General features: G+C 33.8%; 1 protein-coding gene across 9 annotated transcripts in view; it reads left to right on the forward strand.

The window, feature by feature from the left end:
* DCAF6 (DDB1 and CUL4 associated factor 6) overlaps window positions 1–26345 on the forward strand; it is a 141441-nt gene that overhangs the window by 92524 nt on the left and 22572 nt on the right. For 5 of the 9 annotated variants that reach the window (XM_030935411.1, XM_030935412.1, XM_010371782.1 and 2 more), the window contains 4 exons: window positions 11665–11782; window positions 16340–16455; window positions 17898–17984; window positions 18213–18540. In XM_030935411.1, the coding sequence (XP_030791271.1) occupies window positions 11665–11782; window positions 16340–16455; window positions 17898–17984; window positions 18213–18540 (649 nt within the window). Of the gene's footprint in view, window positions 1–11664; window positions 11783–16339; window positions 16456–17897; window positions 17985–18212; window positions 18541–24158; window positions 24201–26345 lie in introns of all 9 variants that reach the window. The other 4 variants (XM_010371788.1, XM_010371781.1, XM_010371783.1 and 1 more) reach the window with 1 other exon arrangement.

A 26345-nucleotide genomic window follows, 5' to 3' on the forward strand; every position in this document is an offset into this window, starting at 1 on the left:
ATTGAAAATTCCAAGAACATATAAGAGGCCATTGTTATAGTCCACCTAAGAGATTATGAGGCATCCAACCTAAGGCAATAGTGGTGAGAAGTGAGAATGAACAGATTTTAAAAATAGTTGAAAGGTTGAATTCATGGGACTTTGAGACTGATAAGTTAGGAATGAATGAGAGTATGATATCCAGGTGTCTTGATAGGGTGATAATGAACCATCAGCCAAGATAGAGATTTTAGGAGGAACAGCTGATTTGAGGGGAGAAGAAAGTATGTGAGATTTTTTTAAATGTTAGGTTTGAAGTGTCTTTGGATATCCACATGGAGAAATCTATATGATTTCTATCATATATGATGGCTATATGATGCTGGAAGTCACCAAAGTAGTCTGAGGTAGAGATAAAGATAAGGAATCATCAGTTTATAGATAGCAGTTGAAACCATGGGAGTGGATGAGTGTGTCTAGAAAAAGAGGATATTGTGAGAAGAGTGGAGTCTGTACTACAGGGGCAAGTAGAGAAAAAGATATAGCTAATGAGACCAAACAGGAATGATCAGAGAGGTATGCAGGGCAGAAAGAATGCCATATCCAAAGCCAGGAGAAAAGAAGTGCAAGGAGGGACAGGTTAGTAATGCCTTGTGAAGCAATGATACCAACTCCCAAAAGGTCTGATAAATCATTTTTTAAATTTGGCAGCGTGATTACTTTGACATTTTAGTCTGAGATATGATGTAGTGGAAGCAGAAGCCAGATAGTAGTGGTTTGAGGAGAACATTTTGGGGACAAAAGGTAGAGACTTTGGTATGTCTCTTTTCGTAAACTCAATTAAGAATTGAAAGATAGAGCAAAGATAATGGCAGGTATAGGTGGTGGTAGGTTCAAAACTGAGCATGTTTATAGAGTAAATAGATTGTTCAAGTTGTAAGGGATAGTGGATTTCCCCAGATACACCATTATTTTCAAAAGTTTAACCTTTACCAAGATTCTTGTTCTCAGTTTTACCATGGAGAATGGAAAAAGTAGTACATTTAATAAGTTTTCTTTTTGAATTTATCTCTAATGATTATTTAAGCATATTTTAAATTTCTTTTTCATACTTTTAACGAAACACGAATGCTTTTTAAAAATTGATAGTTCAGTTTTATATTTATGTCTCAAAATATTTCTTCAACATCTTCCAGGTGCCCAAGTGATTTCATGTGTTGTTTAATTTAATTTTCCATAGCATTTTCATAGATTTCTTTATTTGGAAGGATTACCAAGGACAAAAATGTTACTGATAAAATTTTAAAAAATTTTAATGGACTTGCTTACTGAAGAAAATTTTTTCTTTGAATAATTGTATACACAGTATTTTACTCGTTGAGTGCAACTAGTGTCTTTGCTTATTTATCCTGAATTTTAAGCAAAATCACATTTTGATAGAAGTTTATTTAGCGTGAGTCTTTATTCATTAATGCAGCTCCATGGTTGTCTTAATAGTTTTACTTTTTTTTAAGAAATGAAATTGTAGGGAAATAAATGTATAACATGCACATTGTTATTAATTGTATCCTATTATAAAATAATTTCCAGTGTTCTCCAAATTTGGAGTTGTGTGTAAACGCATTGATGGCCTTTCTGTGCTATTTTGCCTAAAGTGAAATTCTGTTTGAATAAGCACAATAATGTCCATCATGCATCTTGTTTAGTTTAGTGGGTAGTTTTAGTTTTCCTTTTTATCTCTATTATAAGAGGAAAAATTCTCTTCTGACATGTTTCTCTTACCTTGTTTATATTATTAAAACTTACAAAATTTTCCTGTTAAAAGTATGTAGGCCAGCAATTTCCCCCTTATTTTATTTTAAAAAATAACAACAGCAAAAAGAATCTATAATTGTTCTTTTGAGAACAGTTAACTTTTGAGAGGATATAAGAAAGTAGTTTTGTCTGAGTTTTAGGTTTTGGCCATGATTGAAACAAGTTGCTTTCTCTTCCTTACAGTGATTCCATTAAGTGGAAGTTGACATTGCCATCAAATTTGAAACTTACGTCTGTAGGCAGTTGTGCATCTGAAGGCACTAATTTTCTGTTCTAGATTTAAAGAAATATAAACACTAATTTGTAGGTATGAAAACTATAAATGTTAATTTTCCAGTATGTATCATTTTATATAAACTGACTATCTTTGATGTTTGTAAAGCATTCATCTATAGGAGACTAGTGGATAGTCAAAAACCAGGGAAACAGATTTTACTAATTCTACTAAGATAGATTGAGAAATGGAAAAGTTGGATCTGCCATGCATTAAATATGTATTACTTTAAGATTATATACTGTCTCCAATTGAAATTTCATTTTAGTACTATTATCTAATATTATTTTAAACTTATATTGCCAATTCTAATTTTTATTAAATATCTAGCGATTGAAGCTTGCTTTATTAATAAGATTATAAGTTCAATATTCACCACACTGGAATACATCCGTAAATAGTATATTTTAAATTCTTGTGAAATAGTAAGTTAGTGAAATAAAATTTCATTCTAAATTCATTGTATTCCTTAGAACTAGTTATCACTTAGTTATCTGGAATGAGGTAACTAATTTCTTCCTATCCCCAACTACTAGGTCTTGATTGTTCCCGTTAATGATATATTTGATCTTTTGGAAGTTAAACCCTATTTAATTTTTGTTGCATATGCTCATTTGTTCTACCCTTCTGCTGATCAAACCTATACCTCTGGTTTGTTTTTTAACTTAGAATTGTCTATCATAAAAATAACTGACATTTATTGAGTTTTTTATGACTAGCACTGTGTTAAGAATTTAACATGCATTATCTAATTTGTGCTAATAGTGAGGTGAATTATCTTAATTTTACTAATGAAGAAACTAAGACTCTGAGAAATATGTAAAGATGAGTGAAATAAGTGGTGGAGCCATATTTGTATGTCTATACTTCATTAATTCAACGGATATGTAAATGCCTACCTACCTTGTGGCAAGTACTGGGATAGGTACTAGGGTGCACGAATGAATAACACTACTGTCTTCTGTACTGGGAGCATTGAGTTGATTTATAATAACACCAGCAACAACAACATAGACACTTAATACTACATTTTCTTTGTACCAAACATTGCTTGGAGCAATTTTTTTATATGTTAATTTACTTAATCCTTACCACAACCATTACTATTATTACCCCCATTTTTCAGGTGAGGGAACTGAGGCAAAGGGTGATTAAGAAACATATCTAAGGTTGCACACAGCTAGTAAGCGTTAGAAATGTATCTCAAACCCAGGCAGTCGGCTCTGGCATCAGTGATCATAACCACTTGCTTTGCCTGATCTAACAGTAAAGATGGATGAAAAATTAAATAGAAGTGTGATGAGTGTTATGAAAGGAAGGGGAAATAGCAGGGTACAGTGTGGAACATAGGAGAGTGGGCCTTCATTCCCTCCGGTTGAGGGCCAAATAAGGCATTCCTGAGGAAGAGACATTAAGCTGAGATCTGAAAGGTGAGCCTGAATAAGTTAGGTGAAGGATCATGAGTAAAGGGAAGTGTGACTAGCATATGCAGAGCCTCAGATACCACATACAGGATGATTCGGAGAATCCCACTGTGCAGGACAAAGTGATTTTTTGGACATTTTAGGTTTGGCATTTTTATTTTAAGAACAGAGGGAAGCTAATGAAGTGTTTAAATTAGGGAGTATGACTATGGCCTGATACTCTGAATGGAGTATGGAGAATTGATTATAGACTAAATCACTTAGGAAGTTCTCCTGGTAACAGAGATTTTGATCTGGTGATAAAAGTAAGGTAGGAGAGATGTGAAGAGATTCAAGAAATATTTAGGATGTAGAATAAACAGGACTTTGTGGTAGATTGAATGAGATAGGATTGAGGAGGAATCCAGAGTATAAGTTGCAGTAACAACTTCAGAATTTTCTTATGAAGATAGTTTAGTAATAAATAGCAGTCCGGAGAGGGCAGGACTTGTGTCTTAAATCTTTTGTAAAACAAATACACTGTTTTTACTTAGGTTATACATTTATTCGTGGTGCTTTGTGGGAGGTACTGATGGAGATTAACAGGTGACTTTTTCAACCACTGCAAGAGTAGCTCATGTTTTGATTGAGCACAACTAAGTGGATGGTTATTTTCTTAAACAGGTAACCCTGGGAAAGAGATAAAGCATGGGCAGGGACTTGTAGGGGTAGGTGATCATGAACTTGGTTTTGAATATATTGAGTTTATCTGTATGAGATACTCAAGTTGAAAATCGGTTGGGTAGTTGATTATGTAGATATGGAGCTCAGAAAGGATATCTGAGCTCAAGAAAGAAATTTGGGAGAGTTTTTGCATACAAATGGTAAGAAGCCATGAAGTAGATGGAATTAACTAGGATGAAAGTAGAAAGACGAGAACAGAGTAAGAGAGCTAACACATCTCAAGAAAAATCAGAAAAATGATAAAATTAAAAGATTTTGCCAGCAAAGAGCTAGTAGCTAGTAAAGGAGATTGAGAAGGAGCAACTAGAGAGGTGGATGGCGACATAGAACAGCGTGGTGTCTTGTGATCAAAAGAAATTTTCAAATACGAGAGTGTTGTCTGCTGGAGTCCTGCTGAAAGGTCAAGTAAATTGGCTCCAAAAAAATTTTCCCCTAAGTTAGTCAATGTGGGGATTGAGCCCCATTAGTAGAACACTTTCACTAGAGTGACAGAGACAGAGGCCAGATTTTAGAGCAGGAGATGAAAAAATGGAAATGAGAAGAAAAGCAATTAAAAACAATAAGCTAGGAGGACAGTAACTGGAAGGGGAAGTGGTTAAAGGGGAGTGTTCTCCTAAGCTGTCTACCTCATTTGTTTTCATCTGGAAGTCACATTTTAACTTGTTAATTTATCTACAAAATGAGAGTGTTATTTATGATAGGCAGATTTGATTTTTTTTTTTTTTTTCCAGTAAAGGAGAGTATACCCAAGGAAACAGTCATGAAAGGAAATACTGGAAAAGGATTTTGGCAGGGCCCACGTGCCACCTGGCTTGGGCATATTTACTTATTTTCATTCTATACTGTTCTCCCCCTAGACTGAAAGTGAAATAGGAATAGGAGATGTTTATGAATAGAGGTATATAAAACTACTGGTTCTGAAGTAGGAGAAAAGGAAGCAAAGGTTAAATGGCTACCACATTTCAACCCATAAATTCTAAATACTGGTAGGAATGTGGAACCAAGCACAATTTTCAGTCTAAATGTATCCAAATCACATGTTTAAGTTCAATTCACACTTCTATGTTATGTCATGAAAAAAGTTCTTGGGTTAAAATTATAATAATTGACATAGAGTTGAGTTGTGATTGCCAGAAGAAAATTTGATTGAATGTTAAAAAGATTAGAGAGAATGGACTTCCTAATAAATGTCTGTAGTAAAGTTGCACTTTGTTTCATTTTGGCTTACATAATATCACTTCTATTTTATAAATCTAGATTTGCACTAGTGTAAGCACTCATTTTTTAGAATGAAATGCATTGCCTCACAATTATCTGTAGGGTAGATAGATCTTCTCTGTTAGCAGTCTACTGCTAGAAGCAGCATTTCCACGTTGAATCCAGATATACTTCCTTATACAAATAGTTGGAAGGAGAATTGGAGATCCTCTAATCTGGAATCTACAGAAAAATTGTGGATTCCCTGACCTATGAAAATGGAAAATTTTGCATCGGTTTAAAAACTATGGTTGAGAAATTTGCCTTTTCTATACAAGTCTAGTAAGTTGGAGTGCAAAATGTGGGGAGATAGTTAAGCTTTATTATTTTTTCAGAATATTTCACTGTGTGTTTTATTTCCATCTAACTTTGGTTTTTAAAAAATATTTGGTATAAACACTGCATGTTCTCACTCATAGGTGGGAACTGAACAATGAGATCACTTGGACTCGGGAAGGGGAACATCACACACCGGGGCCTATCATGGGTGGAGGGGGGGGATTGCATTGGGAGTTATACCTGATGTAAATGACGAGTTGATGGGTGCTGACGAGTTGATGGGTGCAGCACACCAACATGGCACAAGTATACGTATGTAACAAACCTGCACGTTATGCACATGTACCCTAGAACTTAAAAGTATAATAAAAAAAAAAAATGCACAAGATGTACCCTCTTAGTACATTGCAAGTATACAATACAGTATTGTGACCAAAAAAAAAAAAAAAAAAAAAAAATTTGGTATAATGGAATGGCAAATAGGATATCATTATATCCTGTATACACGCATCTTTATACAATAGAAAACTCATTAGATAAACTATTTTATTTTCATATGTTCCACAGCTTATCTAAACTACTATAGTTAATTAATGTGTGATTATAAAGTTATAATAGTGACCCAGCAGCAGAGAAAAATGTTGGGCATGGGGTTCTAAAGAAATTATTGTTGCTGTACCTAGTTAATTATCTTCATTTTGAATATTTGGTTTAGATTTACATATAAGATAGATTATCCAGGGGTATCCTAGCTTAAAGTCTGAACATCCTTATCAGTATTTGGATATTTAGATCTATAGCAACATTTTGAACAATATTTAAATATACAAAATACTCAGCATATTTTTTTTTTACTATGGTTATCACACTTTTTTTGTATGTCTTTGAGCATTTTTTTGAACCTTTCGTTATTATAATTTCGTAGTAGAAATGTACAGATTAAATCATTTCACAGTATGTGCATTACAAAAAATAGTTACTTTGTGATTCTTATGCAAAAGACTTGAAAGATACCTAATTAAATACATAGCAGTTCAAGGAAACTGCTTTCAAATTATATTTCAGCTCATTCTGAATTTTTTTTTCTGAGCCAGTGCATTATCCTGAAAGGTCTCTAGTAGCATTTCTGAAAAGGATCTTTTAAGTTGGTTTCCTGAATCTCAAGTTATGGACCTTTCACTTCTAATCCCCCAAAATGAAGTCTTTTACAGTATTTTATCCTGATGTTTATGTGATTATTGCTGTGCTTCTGAAGCCTGTGTTTCAAATGGTAATTTGCTTCCATAGAGACCATTCTAAGTTGCTGATGTCATCAGTTATTCTTAATAACCATAATTACTGAGCAATATAGAATGGCTATCTAAAAACTTAGCAGTATTGAACAAGTTAAAAGGGATTTTTCCCCCACTATATTGTGTGTGTGCGCTGAGCACACTACAAAGAAATATTCTCCTGTAATGTTTTTAGAGGAAGAAATAGTTCAGTTTCTTAAGTGCCCTAAAAGAAGATACAACATAGTTTTCCTATACTATAATGCCAAAGTGATAATTTTGCCTACCAAAACTCTTACCAGTTGTTAATGTTGTTGATATGAATTATTTATTTCTGAGGAGTAACGAGTAACAACACCAACAATTGATATTTCTTATTTAAAATAGTTACTTATCTAAGTAATCTTATTTTTATCTTTGTAGTCAAATTATTTCTAAGATTGTATATTAAGTAGGAACTTCTTATAAAAAGAAACCTCAGCCGGGCACAGTGGCCTACACCTGTAATCCAAACACTTTGGAGTACTGAGGAGGATCACTTGAGGCCAGGAGTTCAAGACCAGCCTGGGCAGCATAGCGAGACTCCATCTCTACAAAACATAAAAAAAGAAGTTGGGCATGGTGACACACACCTGCAATCGTAGCTACTTGGGAGGCTGAGGCAGGAGGTTCACTTCATCCCAGGAGTTTAAGACCGCAGTGAGCTATGAAGGTGCCACCACACCACCCTGGGTGATAGAGCAAGACCCTGTCTATGGAAAGGATGGTATGGGGGAGGAAATCTCTGTAACTAGAGAAAAAATTAAGCTTATTGTTATCAGTTCATCATCTGTAAAATGAAGATGACGATACTGATTACAAAGGTTTTTTTAAAGGAATGTATATATTTTGGCACACATATATTTATAATTGATATATATTCACTAATGCTCAATAAATCAGTTATTAATATGATGGCTTTCTACATAAAACTATTTGTGTATTTAGATGAAGTTCTAAACCTTAAGGCTTTTAAATAAAAATCTACCTTTTAAGCAACATATTTCTATGTTTTATATATATATCTATCTATATCTGTACATTATGTAAATAAGACTTTGAAAAATACAGTTTTAGCATGTTTTTGCTGATCCAACTGCTGACAGAGAAGTTAGGGAACATTTAAATAGTTACACTTTTTTTTTTCAAATAAAGTAAAAATATTTAATTTTTAAAATCATTAAAGTAGATTTTTCTTAGACATTTGTAGTTAGAATATGCATTTTATCACAAATAGTGAATGCATTCATTGTAGTCCAGGAATCCTAATTCCTGAGAAAATGTAACCTGATAGACTGTATATGACCAAGCAAACTAGAATTAAAGAAGGACAGTGAAATGGGAAAAGGCTGGGAAATGAATTTAAACCTTGGAATATATACTGTCATTAATACTGCAGTTGGGCTAAGTGCAGGGGCTCACACCTGTACTCCCAGCACTTTGAGAGGCTAAGGCAGATGGATTGCTTGAGCTCAGGAGTTGAAGACCAGCCTGGGCAACATGGCAAAACCCTGTTTCTACAAAAGTTACAAAAAATTAGCTGGGTGGGATGGCATGTGCCTACAGTCCCAGCTACTCAGGAGGCTGAGGTGGGAGAATCACCTTAGCCTGGGAAATCGAGGCTGCAGTGAGCCATGATTTTGCCACCGCACTCCAACCTGGACGATGGAGTGAGACTCTGTCTCAAAACAAAAACAAAAACAAAAACAAAACAACTTGCGATTGAAGAAACCAGGTTCTTCACTGTGTTGTGTTTCTGCCAGAGACACTGTTTACTTAAGTGTAGGCTATAAGGAAATAACTGCATTCGGGGACCTGAAGTTTTTGTGACTAACAGAAGTGTTCATGTTATTTTTTATAGTAACAGGCTAGTTTTACACAAGACTGACGAATTCATTAACAACTTAAAAGAACAAATTCTATCACCTATAATCATTTTATGATTAAATGAATATTACCAATATTTTACATGTTTTATAATATGTAGATTATATTCCTGAGAGATCAAATAAGAACTCTGTAGGCTGGGCATGGTGGCTTATGCCTGTAATCCCAGCACTTTGGGAGGCCGAGGCGGGTGGATCACGTGAGGTCAGGAGTTCAAGCCAGCCTGGCCAAGATGGTAAAACCCCATCTCTCCTAAAATACAAAAATTAGCCAGGTGTGGTGGCGGGCACCTATAACCCCAGCTACTCTGGAGCCTGAGGCAGGAGAATCGCTGGAATCCGGGAGGCAGAGGTTGCAGTGAGCTGAGATCACGCCTTTGCACTCCAGTCTGGGCAACAAAAAGAGCCTCTGTCTCAAAAAAATAAAAACAACAAACTTTGTAGTAGATACTGTAGGAGGAAGGTTTTAATGATCATTAACCATCTTAGAAAACTTCTTGCTTGTGGTGGGGAACCTGTATAAAAATGTTTTGTGCTCTGTTCTGATCTCTTAATAGTTGTTTGTGTACTATAATATATTCTTATAGTCATAGCATGTAGATATCTATAACTGTCTCTTTAATTTTCCTCAAAAGGAAAGTTTTCATATATCATTTAAATTCCACAAGGCTTCTCGTAACTTAAGTCTTAACTGTAATCAAGGTGGATCTGAGAAATTCAGTCTCACACTTCTCTCACACCTGCTTTTGTTTTCTATACCATCTTTACCTTAAAAGAAAAATAAATAACAAAAATTTTATAAAATACTGAGAGAGAAAATGAAAAAACTAACACCAACTCTTCCTCTCAGTTTCCTTAATCATCCAATCATCCAGTCTTTAACTGTCTGTTCCCGTCTATTCCAGAAGCTAAAGACAGCAGTGATGAAACAAAAATCTCAGTAACATAACTAAAGAATAAGAGAAAACTGTAGACAAATGACTAGGAAACAGCAAGTTTTTGAAAGAGGGTAAAGGATAGGGCAGATGTTTCCTTAATACATTTCTGTAAGCTAAAGGTCTATTAATTCAGTTATTTATTAGATTGCCATTTGGTAAAATACCTCCTCCAAAACACTGAATGTAATACTAAATCTTTGACAGTTGGAATGGGTTATTAATTTATTTCTAGGAGTTGTTTAAATCAAAGACATAATCATAACAAAAGTAGTGCAGAAACAAAGTGACTTTACCATTTGGGATATCAGTTTTATAATTCACATTATTTTCAAATAGCAATTCTGTAGGACAGGATTTCTCGTGAGTTAGGAGTTAAGACAGGAGAATTGATACTAAGTTTTGTTACCAGCTTGACGCTTGTGGAATACTTTTCTACTGCATTTTTGTATTTAAAGTCTTGTTAATTGTCCTCTCACAGAATAAAGGCTAGAACAGAGGTTCTATGAGATTCTCCGCCCCCCTCCCCCCCCTTTTTTTGAGATAGGGTCTCACCCAGACTCAACTCGAACTCCTGGGCTTAAGGGTTCCTCCCACCACTGAGCCCAGCTGAGATTCTCTTAATGTGTGCTCCAACATCTTCAAGACGAATGAAAAAATATATAAGTCCTTCACTGCAATAGAAAGTAGATCCAATAATAAAAAAAAATCCTAAGTAAATTTGCTTTTATGAAATAGTGATTGTCTTTGTTGTTATTTTTCAAGAGAAGTTATTTTTAGTATTAAATCAGTCGAACTGGTGTCAAGGAAAAAGATTATCTCACAGAAGAGTTTTCTTTCTGCAAGCAACTGGCAGAAATGTATCATGTTTGATTATGGATCCATTTGTATTCCCTATGTATTTTAATGTTTCCCAAACTGTTCATCATAAAATGAAAAATACGTAAAGCTCTGTTTAATTATATCTTTGAATATCCATGTATTCTTTTGGGAGGTGGGGAAGGTAGCTTTAAATACTTTAATTTGTGTAGACTTTCTTGATTTCGTCATTTAAAAAAGATTTCATACACCGAGATAGATGTGTATTATTGACATCATTTATAGGTTCTTAAAATGAGATTGCTATTTCCACAATTAAACAAATCCCTTGTAAGATTAGTCAGGAAGAGAAACGGAAATATACCAAAATATATTACAACAAAGTGTATTTTAGAAAATATCAAAGCACAGTAAATACCAGCCTCTCCCCCATGAAGTGCAAACTATGATTCCTCCCTAAATTATAAATCTGTAAGTTTGAAAGAACAGAAGGAATTTGATAACATTTCATGGTAGCACAGTTTTTGCCAAACCGTTTTTCACAGAGCCCTTGTATCTTACATCGCAGTGTTTCTGAAGGAGCCAAAAGTAGTTATTATTGATGCTCAAGCAACTGAGGAATTATGAGCATTCTATTAAATAAGGGTACCAGTTTGTAACTATGTCATTGCATGTTAATACTTTTTGATTCCCCTAATGACTAAATATGGTTCTCAATGTGTGTGATTTCCATCTGAATCAAAGGGAGTCATGTACACAAAGCTAGAATTTGATGCAGTGCTACTTTGAAATATAAAGAGTATTTCTACAACACTTGCCTTCAAACTTTAAATGAAACCCATAACAGATGTGAAAAAAGAATTATGACAAGGACAACCTAATATAAGTTTTATAAATTTTAGGAAATGTCATCTTTGTACTGGTTTCAGAGACTTTTTCAAATGTTTTAAACACAATTTTCAGATAACAATAATGAAAAGCTGAGCCCCAAACCAGGGACAGGTGAACCAGTTTTAAGTTTGCACTACAGCACAGAAGGAACAACTACAAGCACAATAAAACTGAACTTTACAGATGAATGGTAAGTTAATATTTTTGTAAAGATGTTCTTAGCCATTTTGTAGGATTGTATTAGATTTCAATTTTTAACACTTTGTCATCTTTATGTTTTGCTTTGCTATAAGGTATTGGTTCTCAAACTTGAGTGTGCCTCAGAATCACTGGGAGAGCTCTTTAAAATGCATTTTACTGGACCCCACTCTCAGAATTAGGTTTAGGGTGGAGGTCTGAGAATTTGCATTTTTAAAAACTTTCCAGATGATGCCAGTGCTGCTCATCCTAGAATATTTCTTCTGATAGAAAATGCAAAAGATCCTACTACTAATAATTGATAATTAAAATTAGTGCAAAAATATAAACTTAACATTTTGGGACTTTTTGCAGTTGTGGTCCTAGGTAGGTGTATATGTATGATTTTTGTTTTGAGTTTTAGAATATAATTTTAGTGATACTGAATATACTGTATTCTCCCCTGCATTTGTTTGACTTAACTTTATAATATTCCCATGTTACTTAATTTTAATATATATTATTTTACTAGCTGTGTAATAGTCCATCAAGTAGATGTACTGTAGTTTACTTAGCCATTTTCCTTTAATTGGGCTGTAAATTTGTTTACCATTTTTTACCAAATAAGGCTTTAATGAATATCTTTGTTTATAAAGCTTTTTCCTGCCTTCAAGATTATTTATTTGATATTTCAGAAATGAACTATATCTAGATTAAAAGATATTGCCAAGTTATTTCCAAAAGAATCTTTACTTACTATAGTCCTACTAGGCACATATGGAAATATATGACTTACTGTCTCCAGGCTAGTGTTCAATATATTTATTTATTTTTAACTTCTATATTTGATTTAAAAATACTTTTAGTATTTAATTGATTACTAGTAAGGTTGAACTTTTTATTTAATGGTCCTGTAACTTCTCTTTAATAATGTTTCTGATCATATTTATTGCTCATTAATCTAATGAAATTTTATATTTAAGAAAAGCAAGTTATGTAAGCTTTTTATACTCTTTCCCACTGTCTCATGACCAGTTGATTGAGAGAGCATACAAAATTTTTAATTTAAATTTAGAAATAGTAATATATTAGTTAATATATTGATATAGTATTTCTTAATATATGATATAGTTATATAATATTTGTTAATATATAATTATGCCAATTGTTTAATGACCAATATATTAATTATTCACAATTAATATATTAATATATTTAATATTTAATTGCATATTAATATATGATCATGTTATGTTGCTATATTATATGTAATATAATATAGTTATATATTGTCTATTAATATGTAATGAACTATGTGTTGATATGTGATATTACTTTTATTTAAATTCACTGGTTTCCATTTGTGTTTATGTATGTATGTATTTTATATTAAAATATTTGATTAAGTAGGATCTTAAAATACTATTGGATATCTTCTATGTTCCTGGGACTGTTGTAGACATTGGAAATACATCAGTGAAAAAAAGTACTTAAACCCCTGCCTTATTGGAACTTACATTCTAGATGGAGGAATTTTACTATAAACTTAATAAATAAGTGTACCATATAGTATGTTAGAAGGTACTAAGTACAATGGAGGAAAATAGAGTAGGTAAAGGTGATTGGGAAACCTAGGCATCATTGAGAAGGTGACATTTGGGCAAAATGTCACTTGAAGAGTGAGAAGGAGTGAGCCACATATATATATCTAGGGGAAAAGCATTTGGGACAGAGAGAAAACCAGTAGAAAGACTCTGAAGCAGAAGCATCAGACCTAGTATGTTCAAGGATCTTAAGAAGACCAGTGTAGCTGGAGTGGAGTGAGCAGTGGAGACAGGAGTAGTAGATAAGGTCTGCCAGGAAATTGAGGAGGATATTTAAAAGGAAAAGGTTATTTCTGGTTATTGTGTTGAGCATATACCATTGGTATAAACCAGAAGGACAGTTAAAAAGCTATGGTAGTAAGAAAGGTTAGAGGTGGTGGTGGCTTAGACAAGGATGGGAGCAGTGGAGGTGGTTTAGAAAAAAAAAAAGTGATTGGATTCTAGATATGTATTTGAAGGTGCAGCCAGTAGGACTTCTTTATAAGTCTTAGTGCCTGACCATTTAAAAATCGTGATGTTTGTGGCCCTTTTTCTTAATACATAATTTAAGATGACAGTAGGTCATCATACTTATCACGTCTTTTCCATTCTCATGATTCTGTATACAAGGAGCTGGCGTCTTCCGAAGAATCTTATCTAAACTTTTTGAGTTTTTTTTTTTTTTTTTTAGAGAAAATCATTAGTCCCATTCTTCTTTTGAATGCTACTTTTCCTTCTCTAAAAACTGACCATGAACTATATTCTCATTCATCAGTTTCTTATTTCTTTGTCAGAAAAGCAGTTCGCATTTTTTATTATTATACAAGTATTCAACATTCATTGTAAAACAAACAAACAAACAGGCAGAACTTAAAAAAAAGTATACAGTCTTTTTCATCTATACCAGGATTGTGTCTTGCTCTTATTTTTTCTTTGGTAACAGATGAGGCAATAGAACATGCTAAGAGTTTGGACAGAAATTGACAAGTTTTTGAACCTCTCTAAATCTCAGTTTTCTCCCTTGAATATGGGCATATTTAATAGAACCTACTTCATAGGTTTAGTATGAAGATTTAATGAGATCATGCAGAGAAAGTACATAGCACTTACTAGCACCTTGATTGGCACCTGAGAAGGCCGTCAGTGATTGTTAGCTACAGTTCTCATCTTTTGTAAATTGTCTTTCAGATACTTTGCCCAGTTTTCTACTATGGTGTTTATCTTTTTCTTATTACATTATTAGAGCTATTTATTTATTATAGAATTAAATGAGGGTTGTGCCATTTGTCTTTCATTTGTTGTAAATATTTTTCCCACTTTGGTGTTTGTTTTTCAGTTTACTTACAGTGGTTTTGCCTTATGGTTTCTGCCTGTGATAACATGCATAGGAAAGCCTTGTTATTCCTAGAATTAAGAGAAAAGGTTCTTCTTATATTCCTCTATTTTCTATAATTTGGTATCCAAAACTATATCTTCCTTCTAGAATTTATTTTCCCATAAAGTATAATGTGAAGCCATAGCTTTGGTTTTACCACATGGCTGTTTTCTTGTCTCATTACCATTTATTGAACAATCTTTTTATTTCTGTGTGATTTAAAATGCCATATTAACATATGTTAAATATATTTACTCGGTTACTGTGTCTTTTCCACTAATATGTCTCTGTTCCTTTTTTATTTTAATTATCATAATGTATACAATGAGCGTTTTATTCATGCCTGAATCATAGCTTTCTCAATGGAAAAAACAAATATATATATATACCACATTAGCTTTTCTTTGCCAAAATAGCTGTATATTCCTTTCTGATTTAAAAGAAATACAGGTTTATCACACACTCACACACACACACACACACACACAAAAAAAAAAACTTAAGTGTAAAAAATTTACCTGTAGTAATCCTACTGACATGACACTCAACACAGGTGCATAGCCTTCCTGACATTTTTCTCTGCATATATACACCCATATGAATATACAATTTTACTTAAATAATATTATATATGTACTCTCTCTTTTTTTTTTTATAAGTCAAATTGACTTCTGCAATCAGCCTAAAAGAGTTTTTGTCATGGCGAAAAGTCCATGATAGTTTGTATTGTTTATTGAGTTACTGGTATTTGTCTATAATTAGTGTTTTTTTAAGTTACTGTAAATCTTACTTTTTTTTCTTGTTCACATTTATTTTAAACTTAAAGAATTGTTGCGTTTCTATGAATTTAATTTAAATCTCAGTCAGATTGTTATACATGTCCTCTTTCTCATTCAGTCCTCTTCTTATACATATGCCATGATTTGTCACAGAATACTCATTGAAAATTATTTCTTTAAAAATTGGCCTTGTATTCTGCTGTAGCCAGAAATGTTAATAGAACTATGGTCATCATCAGGTGAGTATTGAAACTGAAGCAGAAAATGTTACCCTGTCCTTCTACAGAACTCTGATGCTCAGTCACCTGCCATATCTGAACAGCAGATCAGAACTGGAGGTGATCCACAGGGAGCAGTTCAAAAGATCAAAGAACTGCCCAGGCTTTTGTTCAAGTATTAATTTTAAAGTAGCCTGGAATAACAGAGTCTAAGGGCATATGATAAAAATTTGTGTAACCATTAAGGATTTGGATATGGCGAACCATCTGTAGTGAAGACAAGAAAGGTGATAAAACTCAATACAGAGACATGTAGAAATATTAAAACTCAATACAGAGACATGTAGAAATACATACTAGATAATAGAAGGATCCAAACAGTGAAGAAGCAGTCCCTTTATATTTTTAAATCTTTTTTTCAAGAGTAAAGTGTGTTGTGATAGTCATCTCGATTTGTTTGAAATGATGTTTACAAATGCTATTAAAGTAATCCTACATTTTACTTGTATTGTGAATTTTTTGGTCTACCTCTCTAGTTGTAAAATACAAAAATTATCCTAAAAGATCGTATTTATTAACTTCTTGGTGGAATCACTTATCTTGTTTTGATGATAGGAGCAGTATAGCATCAAGTTCTAGAGGAATTGGGAGCCATTGCAAATCTGAGGGTCAGGAGGAATCTTTGGTCCCACAGAGCTCAGTGCAACCCCCAGAAGGAGACAGTGAAACAAGTAAGATGTTATGTTGCTTTTGTTGTTATAAAACCCCAACATTGGATGTTTACTTACTTTTCTGTTCCCTTCGATGCTGTATTTTTATTTCTTGTTTAATAAATTACTTTTGCTTCTATAGTCCAGCTGTTAAAACTGATAGATAGCAGATTCAAAAGATGGGGACCTTAAGCAGTTAAAATGAGGAGACACAGTGAAACACAGTCCTCTTTGTGGACACAGTGGCCAGGATAATTATTCATCATACTATAAATGGATGAGATATAAATGTTAGTTTGAATTAATCTTTTTCATTTTTATACCTAGCAGTGAAATCTACTGTATCTGTTTTGATTGTGTTTGTGTGGTTTATAGAGGGGAAAAAGAAGTAGAATCTAAACAGGCTACGAGTGAATCTGTTTAATACCTGAAGTGCCACTTAGGGAATTTTTCAGATCCCTTTTCTAGTAGAATATTTTTATATGACAATGACATGAAATTTAATGTCTAGCACAGAGACTAGAACACAGTAGATGTTCAATAAATGCTTGATACATGAAGGAACAAATGAATTATATTTCTTATAAATGTATAGGTACCTTAGTATAACACAGTTTAAAATTAAATATGTGTAAGACAGCTATCTGGTAAGCAAATGTCCAATAAGGAATGTTAAAGACTGATCCTTTATGCATCTGACAGTTAAATTCCAGAATTAAGTATTTTCAGTGGCCAAAACAGAATTTATAGTATGGTTAGCTTGACTACTTGTTCATGATAGTTTATATTTTATCAAGTACGTGATAGAGGGGCAGAAAAATGCTCAGTTTTAAGTTTAGATTTTGGGAAGCTTAGTAAAATGCAGGATCAAGTAATTTCAGCTGTAAGGGATAGTCTAAAGCAGAGATTCTGCACATAGAGTAAATGAAGCCTAATGCCTGGACTTTAGGAAGAAGCAGTGGGCCCATCCATCCATGATAGTGTTTGTACAATTTTGTGTGCAAATACATATTTGCCTTGTACTGAGGGGAGGTTTTAGCTGAATGTTAAAGGTTCCTATGACTCAGAAAGGGTTAAGAACCGTTTATCCATAGGAAAGCTGGAGTATTAAGTTGATGTTTACTTTTCTAAAAAAATCTGGATTTAATGGTACATTTGGCCCCACATGCCCATGGATTCCATGGAAATACTCTCTCCCAAAATAACAATATGACAATAAAAAGGAACACAGATTTAAAAATAACAGCGTAGTAACCGTTTACATAGCATTTACATTGTATTAGGTATTATAAGTAATATAGAAATGATTTACAGTATAAGGAAGGGTATGCATAGGTTATATACAAATATTATGCCATTATATATGAGGGACTTGAGGATCTCCAGATTTTGGTGTTTTCAGCGATTTTAGAACTAATCCCTTATGGATAACAAGGGGTGACTGTAATTTGGTTTATTTACAGAAACTCCTGAAGAATCATCAGAGGATGTGACAAAATATCAGGAAGGAGTATCTGCAGAAAACCCAGTTCAGAACCATATCAATATAAGTGAGTTGCTCCCTTTAGATAATTGCTTTGTATGGGAAAATAAAAAGCCTTAATCTATGTTAATCTCTCTAGAGTTAGAGACCATGTCCAAATGTGTTGTGGAATTTTCCTCCCCTTATAGAGGAATTAGATGTCATAGTAGAATATGTTTGTCAGCTCCTAAGTTAGGTTAAATAATTAATATTGCCCACTTTACCACCTGTTACATACAACTTTATTTTCTGACAGCACAATCAGATAAGTTCACAGCCAAGCCATCAGATTCCAACTCAGGAGAAAGAAATGACCTCAATCTTGATAGCTCTTGTGGGGTTCCAGAAGAATCTACTTCATCTGAAAAAGCCAAGGAACCAGAAACTTCAGATCAGACTAGCACTGAGAGTGCTACCAATGAAAATAGCACCAATCCTGAGCCTCAGTTCCAAACAGAAGCCATCGGGCCTTCAGCTCATGAAGAAACATCCACCAGGGACTCTGCTCTTCAGGACACAGATGACAGTGATGATGACCCAGTCCTGATCCCAGGTGCAAGGTATCGAGCAGGACCTGGTGATAGGTTGGTAAATTTTTAATTAATATGAACTGTAAAAAATGTATTTCACAAGATTTGTTTGAAGTCATGTAAGGGAATCTCTCCATTTTTGACAGTTGCTTCCTCTAAGAGTGTCTTTTTCATATAAACCTAAAGAAACTTTACAGTTTACTGTAAATGATTTTACGTATTATATTTTTTGAGCGCTGTACATTAATAGGGAAATAAAAAGTCTTCTTCTGCTTATCTCTAGCACTGAGACCCGCTTCTGAATTTACAGATCAAGAGAAAACAAGGTTAAGAATGACCCACAGGTTATTTATGAAGTCAAGGTTATACTTAGCTCTCAGATTATCTTGTAGATATCCAGGCCTCTATCAGTTTTGTTTTGGTTTTAATGTTAATTTTTTCCTGCTTTTCTATTGACCCTGGATTACGGTAGTGTGTTAGTAGTTCTGTGTTTGGAAACACTGTTTTTCTTTGATTTCTACTAAACTTAGTGACTGAATTTAGAAAATGAAAAATTATACTAAATACTGTAGCAGCAATAAAAAATTGAATTGCCAACATGTTTATATAGTTTTTCTATATTTTATGTGATCACAAGAATATATTTTCTTTTGTGGGAGATAAAATAAATTTTTAAAGTATACTGCATTTCATACTTATGGAAAACTATTTCTGTTATTAGTGCTATGATATCTCATTGTAAGTTCTGTCTTCTTTCAGAGAACCTAGTTTTAATCTTAAAATCCTAGTTTACAAAGGAGTGAGATTCTATTTGAAATCACATTTTATATGCTCAATATATTGCTGTTTATAAGATACTCTAAAGTATCTGTCAACTGAAAAATATAATGAAAGATTAATTTACCACTTATAGTCAAGAACATAATGATGGATTTGAATACTGGTTTCACCACTTACCAGCAATGTTTTTTCATTCAAATTACTTAATGACTCTTAAAGATTCAGTTTCCTTATCTGTAAAATAGGGTTATGATTATCTAAAATTATTGCAAGAATTTAAAAACATATCTATCAGTCAGTCAATCATGATGTGACCTGGCTCATGTTAATAGCACTAATTAAATGATAGCTGTATTAAATAATCAAGACAGTCTATGAGGCCCCTTTAATTTTTAAAAGAATTACAGTAAGAATGACTCTAGGGATACAGACTGACAGAAAACAGGCAAAAATCCTGAAGAGGATAGCTTGCAGTTCAGGGGAACTGCCTTTTCTTAACTGTAAAAGGGTATGTTTCTTCCTTTAGTCATATTTGGGAAATGTTTACTTTGCCATGGTCCTTTTTTTGTAGATATGAACCAAGAATTTCCTCCCATATTTATACTTAGAGATTAATCAAACATCTTCTCTTTACCTGTACACATTAATCTTGAACATTCTTAATATATATTTTAGGCAAGTAAGCCTTGGTTCTATTTCTTTCTATATCCAGAGGGAGTTCCTTAGAATGTCATTACCACTTAATACATGCAGATGAGATTAGCAAGCTTAGCACAATTTGAAAATCAAACTGATAATTTCCAAAACCCAGGGTTAAGAGCTAGATTCTGTAATTTAATTGAGCTTGTACCTTTATGGCCTTCCATTTATATAAATGAGCTAATGTCTTATTTTTCTGTATTTAAGTAGTAGAATGTGATACTGAGGTCATAATTGAAAATAAAATTTAAGTGCCCAGTTTCTAGTAATGTTTTTTATGGATATTAGACACTTTGAGAAAATCATGACTATTTAGCAGTTTCTATGCAGGCTACTTATAACACTAATACCAAGCCTGCTTTATAGCTGAGGAAACTTAGGTGCTAAGCAAAGGGTTTTTGTATTCTAGACCTAAGGAGTTTTGTTTTTTGAAACACAGTACTATAACATTAATGAGAAAGAAGGATTTGAGGGAGGGTGGGTCCTGGAGAATACAGAAACTGTAATCTTTCTATAGAGCTTTATCATCTTCATAATCCTTAGATGATTTATATGTTTTAGGGATTCTTTTAGTGTTTAGATCTGTCACAAAGTTGGTTCCCAGTAACCTCATTGACCCACGGAAACTCAGGTGCTGAACTGGACCAGCAGAATCTTTTAGAAGAGAGATAATCAGTGACAACAAACAGCCTGGAATTGATCCCACTTCATGCATATACTCTTGAGTTCATATTCTCAGGATTAGATCCGGATTTGAAACCACTCTGGGATCGTATTTAGTTCCCTGCTTTTTAAAAGTTAAAGATTATTTAATATTCTCTACACTCATTTGAATATTTAGCCTATGTTGGTCCTACATGGTATTTTGTTTTGTGAGATATAGTAGTAAACTTCCTGAAGAGTAACAGAAGAATGATAAAATTCTTATCCTTCAAGAAACTTAATTATTTATGAAGAAGAGAGAATACCCAAGCCATTTATAGGAACATAGAACACATTTAATATATGAAAGTAAATACAATTATGTGTGTGTGTGTGTGTGTGTGTGTATAAAGATGTGTATACTGAGGTAACTAGAAAGTGATTAGAGTGACAATTACATTAATTTTCCTTTGAGATTTGCATTATTTTCTAGCTCTTTACCAAAAAATTTGTAAATGGTATAAATATTTCCTCTGACTTTTATCTCAATCATTTTTTATAATTCTTAACTTTATTGGCAGCATCCTGATTTAATCTTGAACAACTGTAAAAAAGTATACTTTTAATATTTCTGCACCTTTCTTAGGGCTCTTCATCATTGACACTCCTGCCAGTTTATCTTACTTCTCAATTTAGTTGACTTTTATTCTAAAGAGAGAAAGTTTAAGAGATTTTGCTTCTTAAGAACATGAAAAGAATCACTTACCAGCTTGGAATTAGGCATATGATTTTGGAGAATTTCTGTTTCCTAAGAGACTAAGGGTTGTGAAGCTCTGTTGTAAAAATCATACCATTTGGTTCCTAGAGTCCAAGGATACATTGCACACATGAATGAAAGGCCCACCTAAAAGGATGTATGTCTTAAAGTTCCCTCTATGCTGCCATTTGCAAAGCCCAGTCAGTATTAGTTTAGTTGGAGTAGAGAAATGGTCCTAAAATTAAATATTATAAAAGTGTATACTTGATCTGTACTTTATGTAAAGAACTATATAGTTTTTGTCCCATCAGTTTTTGTCTCAAATTTAATTTTTAAAATGAAACTTTAAAAAGCTTTATAGCTAAGTCATTTCTGACACACATTTATTAAAAATATCAAAACAGTTCCTTGCAATACAGAGTAATGATTTTTAAAAAAAATTTGCATTCTTATAATTTGGTTAAATAAATGACCCAGGTTTTCATTTTTGGGCTGAGATCAAGCATGAGAAGGAATTGTCTTAGAAAATGAAGACCTTAACAACTAACACAGATATTTTTAAATGGAATGCTCTTCTCATTAACTACAGCAAGTCTATATAAATGTAACTGGGAGTCTATAGCAGAGCAGCAGACTTACTCCTAAAGAGCCATATCATAAGTATTTTAGACTTTGTTGGCCAGGAGACAAAATGGAGACCGTTATGGTAGGTACCTATATGACCATTTAAAATGTTACATTTAAAAATGTAAAAACTATTCTTAGCCTAAGGTTCATTTCAAAAATTGTCATTTGACAGAGATCTAGCCCAAGAGTCATAGCTTGCAAATACCTGCTCTATAGTAATCAGTATTATAGAGAGAAGTCAAACTATAGTCTGGTAAAATACCTCTGCTGGCAGAAATCCAGAGTTTAAAACAATGAAATATATGAATCTCCACATATTTGGGTTCCCTGTAACTTTGTGTAAGGCAAGAACATAGAACAGTAAATGGGAAATAAATTGAAAAAAGACATAAAGAAATGTATGTTCTCTAATCATGGTGTTTAAAAAAATAAAATTAGTCCTAATGTCAAAAATAAGTCTGACTTAGGAAAAAAGCAAAACAAAACAAAAAAATAGTATGTGTATCTCTTAGTGATTTTATATACTGTATTTATTTATTTCATTTTGTTTTATTTTTTGAGACAGGGTTTTGCCCTGTTACTCAGGCTGGAGTGCAGTGGTATAGTCATAGCTCACTGCGGCCTCATACTCCTGGGCTCAAGCGATCCTGCTCCCTCAGTCTCCTAAGTATCTGGGATTACAGGTGCATGTTGCTGCACTCTTTATTTATTTATTTTTTTTTAGTTTTAGAAGAGACAGTCTCACTATGTTGACCAGGCTGGTCTTGAACTCCTGGCCTCAAGCCTCAGCCACCCAAAGTGCTGGGGGACTGCAGGCATGAGCCACCGTGCCTGGCCATATACTGGGTTAAGAAACATATATGTATGCCCTTGGAATGAAAAGAGTGTGGTTGAGTTCTCTGTTTAGATAATCTTCATGTAAGTTTTTCTCTTTTTTTTTTTTTGAGATGGAGTCTTGCTCTGTCACCCAGGCTGGAGTGCAGTGGCGCAATCTTGGCTCACTGCAAGCTCCACCTCCCAGGTTCACGCCATTCTCCTGCCTCAACCTCCCAATTAGCTGAGACTACAGGCACCCGCCACCACGCCCAGCTAATTTTTTGTATTTTTAGTAGAGACAGGTTTTCACTGTGTTAGCCAGGATGGTCTCAATCTCTGACCTCGTGATCCGCCCGCCTCGGCCTCCCAAAGTGCTGGGATTACAGGTGTGAGCCACCGTGCCCGGCCCATATAATTTTTTTTTTCTTTTACAATGCCAAATCTGTTGTAAATGATTTGATGGCCTGGTTGGTAGCTCTTACTGTTTCTAAACTCAAGAGAAAACCTGAATTACTCTCTGAAAAAAACAAGCATCTAAGAAAGCTTCCTGAATAAGTCCTCACATAGTCTCTTGAATAGTTTTTAATTATATCCTCAGTTAGGATGATCTAACAGTTTTTTCCCTGAAGAGTGATAATATTAATCCTATATTGCCCTGTAATAAGTTTTAAAAGTATTATTTTCATAGAAATTTGGTTCCATATACTTACTCTGGACCATGGAGCATAGCCCTCACTTTTAAAGCCAAAATTCCTTGTACTGTAAATTTGGCAGCATTTATTCAGTCATCATTATAACCACGCTCTCCGTGTTTCTCATTATTGCAGTTTACTCTTTATTAAAGAAAATTGCAGAGAGAAAAGAAATAGTCAAAGACAAAGAACTGGACTCCTACGAAGTTAAAAGCCATGTTATTCTTTGCTTATTCGTTATTTAGTCTTGTGGTTAGGCCAAGTGAGTCAACTTAGGGCTTAATTAGTTATTTTCCAAAGAGCTCCTCAGCTTTGAGGAGCGTATAGGTGTTCCTGTGGATGGTATTCATAATAAGCCAGTGCAGTTTCCCATACTGTGACAGGATTGGGTTCTGATTTATTTAAAAGATAAAAGGGATTAAGTGCAATGTCTTCCTTCTATTTTATCTTCAATGAGTGTTTCTGTTTGCTTAATTTCTTCATATACATTTAGTTGACTGACATATTCCTTGCTTAATGCCCTAAGTCACAAAGGGAAACAAAAGTTTTTTTAAAATTGAGATGATTGATGATAAAAAAAAAGGTGACCTTAATGCTTTAAATATTTGATTCTTTGAAGTCTTTGTAAGTGATTTCAGTTATTGTGTTCCCTTCACTAGATTTAATATCAGAGGAACAACAATAGGTGATAGAATAATGAGGTAATTCAGTATATTCCTTCATTATTTTTTTCTATGATGGATTTGCCAGATCCTATTTTGCCACAGCTAACCACCTTTCCTATTAACAGTTAATACTTCCTTTGAACTTACTGAACTCTAAGTGCTAAGCATTGTAAAGCAGGTCGCTTTCCACAAACTATATTTAGCTGCATGCACTGCATGGGGATAGAATGAAAAGAAATTTCCTGTGTGCAGATATAACTGATGTTCACTTCAAATGTGTCATATGACAAAGTAACTATAATCTGAAATGATGTACTTTAAATATCAGTTACTCTTTTTGGATATTTTGTTGAAGAATGCAATTTATGTTTTTTTAATTTGATTGGGATAACAATTATCAACTTTTTGTTATTCATATATGCTCCTTTTCCTTGAGCTCAATAACTAAAAATGTACTTAAGTCTAAATCTGTGTATAGGTTTCTGATTTTTGAAAGAAAGTTGTTTCCTTATAAATAGTTTAGAAATAGTGTCACATCAAGATGATATATAATCCTCAAGCACTCCTCTAATTCTGACAATGGGGCATGTTTTTGGGTAGATCTTTAAAGTGAACCTCAATCACATCAATCACCTACTCAAAACCTGGTTTGCTGACAAAAACAACCTTGTACTTAACTCTAGAGGCATATATCTGTTATTTACATCCGTTTCTAAAACAAAGTTGAACATGAAACATACAGCACCAATCAGAAATGTAAAGTTTGTAGAGTTCCCAATGAAAAATGCAGAAGTCATGAAATAAGCCAAAAAAATATAATAGATGTATGGAAATTTCTGGTTATGGTTCATTCTCAGGAGGATTCTCATCTACAAGTCTCAAATTTGTTTTTGCTTCTCAAACTTGTTTTATTTTTGTATTGTTGTTTCTAGCCTGTTTTAACATTAAGGTATATTTGAAGTAACTTTTTCAAATTATTACTAGTTATCACTTTCTTTTTTTTTTTCCCCCGAGATGTATACTTGCTCTGTTGCCTGGGCTGTAGTACAGTGGCACAATCCCAGCCCACTGCAACCTCCGCCTCCAGAGTTCAAGTGATTCTCCTGCCTCAGCCTCCTGAGTATCTGGGATTACAGGCGCCCGCCACCAGGCCCAGCTAATTTTTGTATTTTTAGTAGAAACAGGGTTGGTCACTATGTTAGTCAGGCGGGTCTCTAACTACTGACATCAAGTGATCTGCCCATGTTGGCCTCCCAAAAGTGCTGGGATTACAGGCGTGAGCCACCGCACCTGGCCTAGTTATCACTTTCTAATTAATTACATGACAATAAAATGAAATTTGCTTTAGAGTTTTTTGATATTCTGATTTATACTTTTTATCCCAAATACACAAAGCTGGTTTCTGCTTTCATAATGAAAATTGCAACTATAAAGTACCATGATGCTTTGAGTTTTAGAAAAGCTAAAACACTAACGTGGAGATTATCATGAACTGGTAAACAATGGTAAAGCAGAAAATGTAACAGTTACTTCCCTATAGAGTAAATGAGGTGAGACTCATTCTTCTCTACCTCATTTATTTCTTATGTAGAGATTATCTGGTGGAAGCTTCTAATTATAAGGCAGTATTTTCCTGCCACTGAACACATTTGTTCTGCTTCTCCTTTTAGCAATTGGAGATGTTCAAAGAATGTAAACTGCTTAAGATAGACAAAATTAAAAAAATAAAATTATCACAGATGTTTATATCTACTGTCCGTTATGACTAGTCTTCATTAGGGACTGACTGTCTTACAGTGTTTGGGGAATGTGATTTACTATAATCTGCTAAGATTCTGAATGATAGGTGCCATATTTCTTTGAATAGTAAATAAAGTGGTAGTCATCCCCTACTTTTATTACCTCATCACCTCTTTCCTGGTCTATTGAGGGAGTTCTCCAACTCCTTCTACTCCTGCTTTCAGTATTTGTCCATTGTTTATGATATAAAGAAGAGACAAACCCAGCTTCCTTGCCTGGTATATAGGGCACTTCTTATTATAGCTGCTGCCAAACATTGGTCATGCTGTCTACATTGCCATACTTGGAGTATCACTGGATACATTCAGAGGACTATTGGAGTTCTCTGAATACGTTATGCTGCCTTAAGCCAGTGTGTCTTTACATACTCTGAGCCTTCTA

Source organism: Rhinopithecus roxellana, chromosome 8 (assembly GCF_007565055.1).
Source record: "Rhinopithecus roxellana isolate Shanxi Qingling chromosome 8, ASM756505v1, whole genome shotgun sequence".
Taxonomy (NCBI): Eukaryota; Metazoa; Chordata; class Mammalia; order Primates; family Cercopithecidae; genus Rhinopithecus; species Rhinopithecus roxellana.